The following is a 14,015-nucleotide window of genomic DNA, read 5'->3' as shown; positions in this document are numbered from 1 at the left end:
TTCAAGGCACAGAGGCCTCCGCCTTCTAGGCCCATCTTTTCCACAGTGCCTATTTTAGCAGTGGAGATAGTTTGAGTCCCACCCCTAATTGATCTGATTGGGGGAAAAAACAACTTAAATTCAAATTCTCCTAACATTCAGTGTTTAAAGCAGCACACATGTTAGGTCTGCACTGGTAAATAGCAGCAGTCATGCCTCTTCCTTCTTCCCAACTTCCGCAGTCCCGACATCCCTTTCAGAATGGATGTGGATGGTCATCAGTGCAAAGTAGTAACCACATGCGTGCTAAGTCACTTCAGTTGTGTCTGACTCTTTGCAGCCCTACAGACTGTAGCCCACCAGGCTCCTCTGTCCATGAAATTTTCTAGGCAAGAATACTGGAGTGGGTTCCCATGTCCTTCTCCAGGGGATCTTCCCTGACTCAGGGATCGAACCTGAGTCTCTTAAGTCTCTTGCCTTGGCAGGTGGGTTCTTTACCACTAGCGTTACCTGGGAAGCTAACCGCTGTCTCCACTAATTCTCCTGCTGCTAGGCTTTTCTTGGAGGCTCCTGGGCTTTTCCTGGAGGCTTTAGCACAGAAGAGAGGCGTCCTTGGTATCTCAGAGGTCATGGACTTGGTCAGGATGGCAGTGGGTGCTGCCATAGCCTTGGCTCCCATACACACGTAAAATCCCTCAGCCAGGATCTCTTCATTCAGAACTCCAGGTCTCGTATTTCATACTTGTGGTAATAATATTGACCTGGTCACAGAAGGGGTTCCTTTAGACGGTAACAATGATCCTATATGCAAGGCAGCAAAAGAGACACAGATGTAAAGGACAGACTTTTGGACTCTGTGGGAGAAGGCGAGGGTGGGATGATTTGAGAGAATAGCATTGAAACATGTATATTACCATATGTGAAATAGATGACCAGTGCAAGTTCAATGCCTGAAGCAGGGCAGTCAAAGCCAGTGCTCTGGGACAACCCAGAGGGATGGGGTGGGGAGGGAGGTGGGAGGGGGGTTCAAGATAGGGGACACGTGTGCACCCGTGGCTGATTCATGTCGATGTATGGCAAAAACCGCCACAATATTGTAAAGTAATTATTCTCCAATTAAATTAATTACTTTAAAGAAGGGGTTCTTCTAAAAAGTTGGAACTGAGCATAATATGTGCAAGGCACTGGACTGAGCAGATTGTTGGCACTGTGTTGAGTTAGCACAGTAACTCCGTGACACAACTACTTTTGTTACCTTCTTAGAGAATAATAAGGTGAGGATCAAAGGTTGATAGTTGGTCCTAGGTCAATCTGTGTATATGTGGTAGAACTGGAATTCAGACCCAGTTCTGAAGTTGTAAGTGTAAGATGTAGTGGGCAAAGGGGGACTTGAGGAAAGAGAAGGCTTTTACTTAAAGTGATTTATGGAGAGTAAACAATATATAAAAACTCATGGGCTTTGGAATCAACCTTGTATTTGAATCTTCTGCCACTTGATCATTTTCTGACCTTGCACACGTTACCCGAACTGTCCACCTCACAAAGTTTATCATGAGCACTATATGAGATGAATGTAAAAGTAATAAGCACTTCATAGGAGTCTCCCCTAGATAGAACCTAAATATGTGAGGTTTTTCATGGGTCACTTTAAATTAATTCATGTATAAAGATTGTCTTTATCTTTTTTTATTTGTTAAGAAGCACATATAGTAAAATTTACCACATTAATCATTTTAACTATTCAGTTCAGTAGTGTTAGTGTATTTATATTGTTGTGAAACAGATCTCCAGCGATTTTTCATCCTACAGAAGTGAAACTTATACCTACTAAATAGTAAACTCCCCTTTTCCTGAACTTCCCCTAGCCCCTGTTAACTACCATTGTGCTATTTCTCTGAACTTGATTATATTAGATACCTTATAAAAGTGGAAGCTTACAGTATTTGTGGTTTTATGATTAGCTATTTTCACTTAGCATAATGTCCTCAAAGGTGATCCTTTGATGTTGTAGCAAGTAACAGGATTTCCATTCTTTGTAAAGCTGCAGAATATTCTATTATGTGTGTGTCAAAACACACTTTGTTTATCCATTTGTCTAGCAATGGACATTTGGATTGGTTCCACTTCTTGGCCATTGTAAATAGTGCTGCTGTGAACTAGGTCTTCAGGACCCTGCTTTCAGTTCGTTTAGATATATAGTCAGCAGTGGGATTTCTAACTCATGGTAGTTCTAGTTTTAATTTTTTTGAGGAGCCATTACACTATTTTCATAGCAGTTACACCATTTACAGACTCACCAATAGTGTGCAAACATTTTTCTTAACTACCAGAGATATTTTATATAAAAGTTAAGGATGTGGTGTGTGTTCGCTGTTTCCTTTTCTTTAAGATGTCATCAAGGTCAGATTTATTAAAAGGAGAAACAGTGCTCATAATTCTTAAATGTAGTGAATAAAATCTGGCTTGTTGTTTTTTCAGAATTAAAGAGTTACATTTAAATTCATTACAAATCAAAGGAAGGCACAGTTACATTAGTTGTTCCCTCTTTGACTTATCCTTAACTACAGAGATAAGCCAGAGAATTCAGACAGCTCACCCTGCTGGGAGACAGGTCATGCTGCACTACCTGTTACCGTGGATGAACAACATCGAGCTGGTGGATTTGAAACCCTTGCCCACAGCAAGGCGACACGATGAAGATGAAGATGACTCCTTAAAAGACCGAGAACTGATGGTGACTAGCAGGCGCTGGTTACGAGGAGAAGGCTGGGGATCCCCGCAAGCTACTGCGATGGTTTTGAACAATCTGATGTACATGACAGCAAAGGTAAGAGGTTTTGTATTTGTGGTTCCTGCACAGAATTACCAAGTTAGGAGGAGTAAACAGGTTAGAAACAGAAAAAGAGATTAGATAATCCAAACAAGTATGTGTTATAAATAAATTCCTTTCTTCAAAAAAAAAAGCTTCATATCAGATATAAAATATCCTTTGGGGAGTGGCGCTAAAATCATATGTGATTAGTGATATTTGTATTTAGATTTGTTGAAAGAAATGATTATTTCTCTACAATGTGGAGAAGATTAAAGCTGTCTGTCAAAGCATTATTTTCTAATATTTCACAATGTTATGAGTTTAGTATTGAATGGATGGTTGTTACTGAAGTGCTGCTGAAGTATGTGCTGTATTTCCTATATCTAGTATGGTGATGAGCTGGCCTGGTCGGAGGTGGAGAACGTGTGGACCACACTCGCAGATGGCTGGCCGAAAAACCTGAAAATAATATTGCACTTTCTGATCAGCATTTGTGGAGTAAATAGTGAACCAAGCCTCTTGCCTTACGTATGTGTTCAAGTTCATTCACATTCATATATATATATATATATATATATATGTCTATGTATACTTACCCAGTGTCTTGTGATGTCAGAATCTGGGCAGCAGTAGAACAGCAGAGGCAAAGCAGGGGCCAGGAGGAGGCCAATCAGGAAATAGCACATGGATTCACTCATTGATTCACTTAATAAATATTACCTGGCTTTACTACAGGCCAAGTGCTCTTCTATGTTCTGGGCATTATAATCTGATGAATGCTACAGATTTTATTCTTTGAACCTACACCTAATTTATTTAATGACTAAATCACTAGGTTAGTGATGTACAGTCATGGTAAGGGCTACGGAGGAAAACTGCAGAGTCCTGAGAGTGGATAACTTTGGAGCCACCACTGTCTGAGAGGATTAGAGATAATATTGGACAGAAAGTAAGATGAAAGTGGAGAGATGTTAGTACTTTTTCCTATCAGCAGCTGACTTTGGGATATTAGAGCATGATGAGAAGTGAGAGCTCAGTACCTATAGAATCATGCCCTAAAGGCTTCTGGAAGCAGGGAAAATCATGATAAGAGATATACAGTGAATAATGTACAGTCTTTATCTTCTGAAGAAAGAACAGTACTTAAATCTGCTCAAGAGAATAATATGGAACTATCAAACACAAAGGTTAAACTGAATATACACACATGCACACAGACATGTGTGTATATGTAGATATAACTGTTAGACACAAGGTTGCATCTCCTTAAAGTATGTTCCATGGAAAACTAGCTCTACAGTGTTGCTCTAAAAGCTCTTATGGATCCTCCTTGAAATGAACCACTGAGTAGCCTTGCTTTACCCATCATCTCCTGTGTTAACCTGATTACTGAAAGCTTTGTCCTGAAGGCATGTCACAGTAATCTGCATTGAGAAGCACCTGGAGAAAGGTGGGTGTGCAGTACAAAACATGATCCCCACATTAGCTATCTGACCACGTGTCCTAACAGTCCCCCTCAAGCCCCCTGCCCTTGAGCCATGCTGAACCCTCTGCTGCCCGGCTCTCACTCAGGGATCCCACCCAGGGACCTTGCCATTTGCTTTCCTCTCTCTCCAGTCAGTTGCTCATTTCTGCAGTCTTAAGATGTTTCCTCAAATGGCTGTTCTCACTGATACCTTTGCCGGTCATCTAGTTCAAATCTGCAAATGCCCTGCCGCCACATATACACTCTTCTTTTTCTTGCCCTGTTTCATTGGTTTTCCTAACACCTATCATTGAACTCACTGTATATTTTATTTCTTTGCCTCATTACTTTTGCCTCAGTTAGTCCAGGAGATTCTGAGCTCTTAAGAGCGGGAATCTGAGAATTCCCTGGCAATCCAGTGGTTCGAACTTGGTGCTTTCACTGCCATGGCCTGGGTTCAATCCCTGGTCAGGGAACTAAGATCCTGTAAGACATGCACTGCAGCAAAAAGAAAAAAAAAAAAAGAGCAGGAATCTTTGTTTATTTAGTTCATTGCCTTCTTGTCAGAGCCTAGACTAGTGCCTGGCACACAGGAAGTTCCCCTTAATTGGATGAATAAATGACTGAATTGGGGTTGGCACTAGAAACAGGCATGAAGTTGTAATTTCAAGAAGCCGAGATGAAATTCCTGGGCTTCCCTGGTAGCTCAGATGGTAAAGAATCTGCCTGCAGTGCGGGAGACCCAGGTTCAAGCCCGGGTCAGGAAGATCCCCTGGAGAAGGGCATGACAATCCACTCCAGTATTCCTGTCTGGAGAATTCTATGGACAGAGGAGCCTGGTGGGCTACAGCCCATGAGGTCACAAAGAGTTGGACACAACTGAGTGACTAACACTTTCACTTTTCAAGATGAAATTCAGGGAATTGCCATTTGCCAGAAATTTTAAAAGAGCTGTTTTTCATGATGATAATAATAATTTCTTAATTATCACTTCTTAAGCACTACTTACAGGCCAGGCATAGTACAAGTATTTCATTTACATTACTTAATTTCTGGAAGAAATCTGTGAGTTTGGTAAGATGACTGCAGTTTTACAATGAATAAAGTAAGTTAGCAAGAAAGAGTGACATAGCTCAAAGTCACATAGCTATTTAGGTCTATCTCCGAAGAGCTGGAATTCCAACCCAGAGCTCTTGATGAAAAGTCCAGGAAAGCTTCCTGACAGGCCTTGCAGCTGGAGTGGGGGGTGGGGCTTGAAGACTTGACAGGATTCGAGTCAGGAGTATCATCTCAGAGGTCCTGAGTCAGAGCAAAGACACAGAGGCAGAAATGTGCCTGATGTGATCAGAGGAGACTGAACTTGAGAACAAAGAATTAGCAAGTAGAGCAGGTTGGATAGATCTAGAGCTGTGTGGGAGGCCAATTATCAGAACCATTAACAGATTGCTGGTGTGATGTGATAAAGCATGTTTTAAAATTTAAAGCATGTCCGGGGGTGATGTAAAACAGAGCTGCTCACACATCTGAATGCAGCGTGAATCAGCTGGGGATCTTGTTCTCATTCTCATTCTGGAGTTGGGGGTAGGGTCAGAGATTCTGTATTTCCCGAAAGCTTCAGATTATAATGCGTGTTCTATGAGGACCACATTTTAAGTACTAAGGTTTAAATAGGGAGAAAAAAGAACGATTGCTTACTAATTGATCAGCCTATTTCAATAATACATACTACCAAAACATACTCTTTGATTAAGTATGTTTGATCAAGTAAGACGGATCAAACCAGTCAATCTTAAGGGAGATCAACCCTGATAACATGGACTGTATAGTCCATGGGGGTCACAAAGAGTTGGGCATGACTAAGTGACTTTCACTTCATTTTCCATTGAAAAAGAAACTGATTTATAAAAAGGCAATTATCTTTTGCTTTTCTAAAAATAAATAAAGGGAGTGATGACTTTATGGACACCATTAAGCAATATATCTGCTGCTGCTGCTGCTAAGTCGCTTCAGTCATGTCCGACTCTGTGTGACCCCAGAGACGGCAGCCCACCAGGCTCCCCCATCCCTGGGATTTTCCAGTGGAGTGGGTTGCCATTTCCTTCTCCAGTGCATGAAAGTGAAGTCGCTCAGTCGTGTCCGACTCTTCGCGACCTCATGGACTGCAGCCCACCAGGCTCCTCCGTCCATGGGATTTTCCAGGCAAGAGTAATGGAGTGGGGTGCCATTGCCTAAGCAATATATCTAGGTCATCCTAATTTGATACGATATTGAGGGCTGAAGGGAAGAGTACTTATAAAGCTGATTGATGTCTAATTGCTGATCAGTGTCTATTCAAATTTAAATTGTGCTTATTCATCTACTACTTAAAGCTGAACTTACTCTGATAAAATTTGACAAGTTTGTGTGATAAAAATTGTGCTTTTTCTTTTCCAAACGATTTTTTTTGTGACAGGTGAAGAAAGTTATTGTATATTTAGGTAGAGACAAAACAATGCAGTTGCTTGAAGAGCTGGTGAGTGAACTACAGCTGACTGACCCCGTCAGTTCAGGAGTCACTCACATGGATAACCCCCCTTATTACCGCATCACTTCCAGCTATAAAATCCCTTCTGTCACCTCAGGTGAGAAGTCATTTAAAAATGATTACTTTGTATGAAAAAAGAAGCTTTCCACAACTGTTCATTTTAGCAGGTGTTTGCTTTAAACGTCCTAGAGAAAACATGCAAATGTTAAGTCATAGATGTAATTAACTTGACAGAACTTTGTAAATCCTCATATGAGTAGAAAGGTTTGACAATGTAAGGATTTGTAATGTGATAAAGGGAACATTTATATACCTATTCAGAACTGGAATATATCCATTTTGTCCATTTACAACAGGTGCTCTTATAAATGGATATAATTAATATGTAAATATTGGAATTGCTCACTTATTGAAATTACTGTGTAATTTCATATTATAATTATTTAAGCATATATTATACATAGTATTCAATCATGTCAGTGTATTTACTTTTATGTATATCTATATTATCATAATATTTTGAGTTGAAACTACATCCATTGAAAATTGATATAATATCTGGACTGTTGTAGATTAAATTTATATGAAATTCTTTGTCACTCAGTTTATATTAAATGCTTTTGTGATGTTAATAACATTGTATAATTAGAGATCTTTCATACTATGTTTTATAATTTACTTTTGTCCTCTGGTTTCATCTTTTTGTTATACTTTTCTAGGAGATTTCTAATAATGCTTCTATTGAATTTTTTATATCTGCTAAAATGTTTTTAATTCCAAAAAGAGTTTTTTAATTAAAAACTTTTTAGGAGCATCCTGTTCGTGTTTCACAGTTGGACTATCTTCTTCTATATTTTATAAAGCTTTCTACCTGGGAAAGTTCCTATTTTCTTTATACTGCTGTTTCTTTGTTTTGATTTGTCTTAGTAAAAGCTTTCTTCAAAAGCCTATCAATTCTAGATCTGTCTTTTCATAAACAGTGGCATATTGAAGAGGTGATTGGATGGTCTATAGGTATATATGGAACTTGTTGATGTCCTTTTTTACACAATGATTTCATCAATGTAAGTGTCCATTGGTCTTTTCTCTTGTACTAATCAGATTCCCCAGAGAAAATTCTTCCAATCCTCTGCCTAGAATAGAAGATGTAGGGCTGTGTGAATGTGTGTGTACTGATACGTTTAATCCATAGATACACACACTTACAGTCTTCCAGCCTTCTGATAGCCCAGTGGTATAAGAAGGTTGCAGGGAGATATGTCTTCTCAAGTTAAGCATGTGTGTATATTTCCACTTAGCTCCCTTATCCTCAGTAAAGTACTTCCTCCTTCACCTGTGTATGGTGTGCCCTAGTCTAGAAATCCTCTGATTTATTGTCATCAGAGAAGACTCCAAGTGAGCAGAGACAGTCACCCAGTTATAAGAAGTAGAGGTGTAGCTCTTGGGGCCCAGCTCTTCTGAAATAGATTTTCAACCATTCTTGCCATTCTTAGCATCTGGTTCAACCCCTGCTTCCAGAGGTACTCTGTTGCCACTAATTCCTAAGTCTTTTGGAGGTTTTAACAGTATAGATATAGAAGTTTTTTGTTTCCTCCACCAGCAGCTCTGGATTCAGCTCTTTTAACCTTAATTACTTCTTGTCCATTTGTTTTCCAGCATCCCTAACTTTGTTGCTGTTGACTCCTTACTCTGTTGGTCATTAAGAGTACATACCTTTTTAAAAATCACCGTCTCATTTGGGCTTCCCTTGTGGCTCAGCTGGTAAAGAATCTGCCTGCAATGCTGGAGACCTGGGTTCGATCCCTTGGTTGGGAAGATCCCCTGGAGAAGGGAAAGGCTACCCACTCCAGTATTCTGGCCTGGAGAATTCCATGGACTTGTATAGTTCATGGGGTTGCAAAGAGTGGACACGACTAAGCAACTTTCACTTTTCCTCTCATTTTAGTGGAGTTTTGACATCTGTAGTATGAAATCTTTTGTTCTTATTGAGCTATCCTAAGCTTTACATTCATTGATACCGTTTTATTTCTGATGACAGGAACTACTTCTAGTAGCAATACAATGGTTGCTCCCACGGATGGCAATCCTGATAATAAGCCCATAAAAGAGTGTATTGAAGAGAGGTAAGTACTTCTCTGTTCTTCATTAATCTTTCAGTTTGACGTATCCTGATTATCATCAGAATAAACGATAATTTCTGCTATTGGAATGGTGTTAATATTCTAGTGAAGAACTATATTTCCATGCTGGAAATTTTTCACATTAAAGACACTTGCATGCTAGATTTTTTAATATGCACCAATGGATGAATAGGTGGAGTATGGTGAGTCATTTTTTGTGTTGCTACATTTTTCTTAAACTTTTCTAAATGGATATTTCACTCTTGCCTGTTTTATATGGAATAGGTTTCCCTAGAAAGTTATTATCACAACAGTAAGAAAAAATTCAGGCAGAAATAACTGACTTCAAAGCTTTTGAATTGTAATGTGGAAATTAAAATATATCACAGTAAACTTTAGTTAGTAATTTGTGTACTGTGTTCTTTTTTTAAGCATAGAAAGTGAAACATAAAGTACAAATACCATTTTACCATGAACTGTGACTAACTTCAGTGGTCATTCCCACAGCTACGTGCATCTAGACATCTACAGTGGACTAAACAGTCATTTAAATCGCCAACATCACAGACTAGAATCTCGATACAGTAGCAGCTCTGGAGGATCTTATGAAGAAGAAAAAAGTAATACATTCCAAATGTGTTTTTTTTTTTAAATAACTATGATCGTCAGGTATACTATCATTATAGTAATGTTAATAATTCTTCCAGTAAATTGTTCCAGTATTCTTTCAGTAAATTGTTCTTAAGAAGAGTATTTAACTGCCACTAGTGGTGTTCCAACATAATCTGAAATGTCTTGACTTAAAGAAGCAACATCAAGTGGGGAAATACATTTTAAAAGCACAGGTTCCCTGTAGGTTGATCAAAAGGAACATAAGAATCGGTTCTCAAGAAGCATCATAGAAAGAATCACAGAACAGACACATAGGCAGCAGGCTGCTTTTTTAAACAGGTTTGATCTTTGGTGGGACTCAGGTTTTATTGAACATTCTCCCTTGCAGTTGCAAAATGAGCACTCTGTCCGAGTCTCATTTTAACACTAAGATAGGGTGAAATGGAACCACAAGCCTTCAGACCGTAAGGGACCCTGAAGATGATCTGGTCCAATCTCCTCATTTTGCACATGATGGAACTGAGGTCCAGAGAGGTTAAGTGACTTACCCACGTCACACAGAACTCACATGTCTTGATGGCCTTTTTTACTACACCCTGCAGCCACACTGCAGTAGAGCAGATTTCCTGTGAAGATGGGTTTATATCGGCCCTATCTCCAGAAATTTGAACTGAGTAACTTACCAGAAGGCCCTTGATACAAGGCCGCTTTACCTATACTGTGGTCTCATAGCTTGGACATCAGTTGTGAAATCATGATGAGGTGCTCATGTAGTTTTGCTTTGATTTAAAATAAAGGAATTTGAATTGATATATCTTTTTCTCTCTCTGATTTGCTTAATCTGATAATATTGGTACCCAGGTCTACCTAGCACACATTTGTCGAAATAGTGGGAAGTTTTCTTTTTTATCACTTTCCAGTGCTATAAATAGTTGGTGTCTTACTAGAGTTTGCTTATATTGGCAGAAAGTAGATGGTGTAGACAATGAGATCATTTTATTTTGATAGGTGACTCAATGCCACTTTATTCTAATTGGCGACTGAAAGTGATGGAGCATAATCAAGGAGAGCCACTACCCTTCCCACCAGCTGGAGGCTGCTGGTCACCACTGGTGGATTACTTGCCTGAAACGTCATCACCTGGATTACCTCTTCACAGGTGGACCACAGCGTCATTCCTATTTCATACGAGCCAATCCGCTGCTTAATACTTTCAGCTGTCTCTATGCTATCTGACAACACAGAACACAAGCAACCTTCTTTCCTTTGATACTGCCACAGATTCTATCCGTGTATTTAGATTTTAAGCGATCTAAAAACTCAGACTTCTCACTGTTTACAATAAATGGTATTAAATCTAATTCTGCTGCTGCTGCTTTTCTGGGTGTCTGGCATAGTTACTTGACCTTTCTGGGACCCAGTTATTACATCTGAAAAATACTGTTTTACAGTAGTAGGCACTCTTATTTTGAGTTAAGCTGATTTCCTGCTTAGCAAAAATCACAGTAGAACAGTGACTGCATTCTTTCAAAATGTATTATTGTACCAATCGTGTACCGAACACCGACTACGTGGCAAGCAGTACACCAGGTCTCGGGGTTGAAGGTGAAGGAAACATAGCTCTTGACTGGGAGGAGCCCTTAGCAGCTAGGCTGTTTGTAAAACTATCACTCAGTGGTTTCCTCAGCTGTACTTCTTTTCTTCTTTTTTTTCTTAAGAAATTGTATTTTTCCATAAAATACAATATTAAAATCTTAGAGTAATTTGCTTAAGATTTTCTCTAGGTTTGCTCTAGTGGAACATTAATAATGCTCTTGTTTGTCATAGGTGTAACATAGCCGTGATCCTTTTGACGGATCTCATCATTGATCACAGTGTGAAGGTGGAATGGGGAAGCTACCTCCATCTTCTTCTTCATGCAATTTTTATAGGTAATAAATATTTGGTGCTATTTCTTTCATTGTGTATTTCTGTGATCCCTGAAAGGCAGTATATGGTATGTTTGTTTTTTATAGGTTGCATTTTATTCATTTATCTTTATTGAGGTGTAGTTGATTTAAAATGTGAGTTTCAAATAACGTACAAATAATGACTCAAAACGTTTATAGATTCACACCATTTATAGTTATTATAAAATATCAGCTAGAGTCCCTGTGCTGTACAATATACCCTTGTAACTTACTGATTTTCTACACAGTAGTTTGTATCTCTTAATTCCCCACCCCTATCTTGCCACTCCTCCCCAACCATTCCTCTTCCCACTACTAACTACTGGTATGTTCTTTGTATCGATTAGTCAGCTTCTGTTTTGCTATATTCAATAGTTTGTTTTATTTTTTAGATTTCACATATAGGTGATAACACACAGTACTTGTCTTTTTCTGTCTGGCTTAGTTCACTAAGCATAATACCCTCCAGGTTCATCCATGTTGCTGCAAATGGCATTATTCCACTCTTTTTTAACGGCGGCTGTGAATAATGCTGCTGTGAACACTGGGGTGCGTATATCGTCCATAGTGTTTTGTTTTCTTTGGATGTATACCCCCCAGGAGTGGAACTGCTGGATCATATAGGAGATCTATTTTTATTTTTTTGAGGAACCTTCATAGTTTTCCTCAATGGGAAAAGTGGTATGGTTTTAAGAAAGTTTCTACGTATTTCTGTTCTTATTTTTGCATGTTGTTTCCATGACACTTTTTACTGGGATTCTCATGGTCTAGAGGGGTGTTATTCCTAGCCTCTCTTTTAACCACGGACAAGCCTGTTATACCCATTCCTGTTCCTTTCATACAGTCTCTCCGCACACAAAAATACACATACCTTCCAGCAGGAAAGAGTCTGTAATGGTAGCAAGAGTAAAATTAATTTACCTTTAGGACTGGGAACTTTCAGAGTAAATGGAAAATTGAATTGGGTACTGACTGTTTCCCAAAATAATTAGATTGTAGACAGTCTAATTATTACAGTTAAAGCTCCACTGTGCCCTCTGTAACAAATATGTGGAGTCCATCACATCTCAGCAATACTTTCCATGCTTGTAAGATTGTTTGCCTGAACCAAGTCAAAATAGCCATCTTCTCCTAAATTTTCCTGATATGTACACATATTATATTATATATTACTTCCTTCCTTCAGTAAGCAAACATCTACTGACTTTCTGTTGTGTTCCAGGCACAAAAAATGCTTGCCTTTAGAAGTTCGTGTCCATCTAGTGTTAAGTAACAGAGTAATGGTTTCTAAGAGATCACTAAATTTTAGACATAAAACAAATTGGAAACTTGTCTTGACTCGCCCTAGTCCAGTAGGACCATGGGATATTGTAAAAGTGTGAACGAACTCTAGGGCAATAAAAAAAACTTGATGTAGTATGTCATCTTTCACAAAATATTTAATTTGTGCTTTTCTTTTTAAAATATACATTTGGTAGCAAGACTACTACTCATCATTTCCCTTTCCTGATGATAATTGTCTACTACTCTTTTTAGGGTTTGACCACTGCCACCCTGAGGTGTATGAACATTGCAAACGCCTGCTTCTGCACTTGTTAATAGTAATGGGATCCAACAGTAACATCCGAACTGTTGCTTCTGTCCTTCTCAGGAACAAGGAGTTTAATGAGCCCAGGGTGCTTACCGTCAAACAAATTGCACACCTAGATTATACTTTCACAGGTATTTGCTTTAAAAGTGGTTTGAAAATAGAACCGTACTTTGTTAATCTTGCATTAGAGAAAGTCAACTGAAGTTGAGATACTAGAGAGTACTTTTTAATGTAGTTTTATTATTTTAGGTACCAGTGACATTATTAATTCATAAAAGAAGGAATTAAACTTAGAGTATTTGAATCTCTATTACCTTTAAGGATCTTTGTCATAAAAATGTTGAGTGGCTTAATTTGAGCACTGGTTATGAAAAAAAAAATGGTAAACTTGTATTAGACTCCTCCTCCTTTCAAGAGCTGAAAAATTGACGAAGGAAGACATTTAAAATTTTTTATTCATTCAGTTATATTAATTGCATTTACAATGTTACACATCTCGAAGTCTAGTAAGTTCCAAATTATGTATTTTTAAGTAGTGAGGTCCAAATTAATGAGACTTTAATGTAGAATTTATTTCACTGTTGATATGAATTTGTTTTACTTTTCAAATTGTATTTTCTTTTTTCCTAATAGCCCTAATTCATTTATTTCATTCATCAGTACCATCAGGTTTATAATAAATGACCCAGAAAATAATTGGGTTTAAAAATTGAAATAAGGCTACTTTTTTCCTAATCATATAACGCCAGATACAGGGTTAATCCATTTTAAAGTTAGTTACTGCAAGCCCTGTAGCTTACTCAAAGCCCTGTAGTTAGTGAGAAAACAATCATTAGTAAACTTAGTTGCCTTTTTAAAACTATGATTAAAAGATGAATGGAATAAAGTTTACTGCCTTTTTTAAGTTAAGCATTTCTATTCAGAATTCCATAGTTTGTATTTGTTATTTGTTTTTAAGGCTCC

At 38.4% G+C, this 14,015-nt stretch overlaps 1 protein-coding gene across 6 annotated transcripts in view; it reads left to right on the top strand.

Annotated features, from left to right (window-relative positions):
* FRYL (FRY like transcription coactivator) overlaps positions 1 to 14,015 on the top strand; it is a 263,407-nt gene that overhangs the window by 201,738 nt on the left and 47,654 nt on the right. For all 6 annotated transcript variants that reach the window (XM_040238172.1, XM_040238170.1, XM_040238168.1 and 3 more), the window contains 8 exons: positions 2,547 to 2,806; positions 3,179 to 3,319; positions 6,709 to 6,877; positions 8,819 to 8,903; positions 9,408 to 9,520; positions 10,521 to 10,671; positions 11,340 to 11,443; positions 12,998 to 13,183. In XM_040238172.1, the coding sequence (XP_040094106.1) occupies positions 2,547 to 2,806; positions 3,179 to 3,319; positions 6,709 to 6,877; positions 8,819 to 8,903; positions 9,408 to 9,520; positions 10,521 to 10,671; positions 11,340 to 11,443; positions 12,998 to 13,183 (1,209 nt within the window). The remainder of the gene's footprint in view (positions 1 to 2,546; positions 2,807 to 3,178; positions 3,320 to 6,708; positions 6,878 to 8,818; positions 8,904 to 9,407; positions 9,521 to 10,520; positions 10,672 to 11,339; positions 11,444 to 12,997; positions 13,184 to 14,015) is intronic.

The sequence above is a fragment of the Oryx dammah genome, unplaced genomic scaffold (assembly GCF_014754425.2).
Source record: "Oryx dammah isolate SB20612 unplaced genomic scaffold, SCBI_Odam_1.1 HiC_scaffold_3, whole genome shotgun sequence".
In the NCBI taxonomy this organism is placed as follows: Eukaryota; Metazoa; Chordata; class Mammalia; order Artiodactyla; family Bovidae; genus Oryx; species Oryx dammah.
This window is presented reverse-complemented; position numbering and strand designations above follow the sequence as displayed.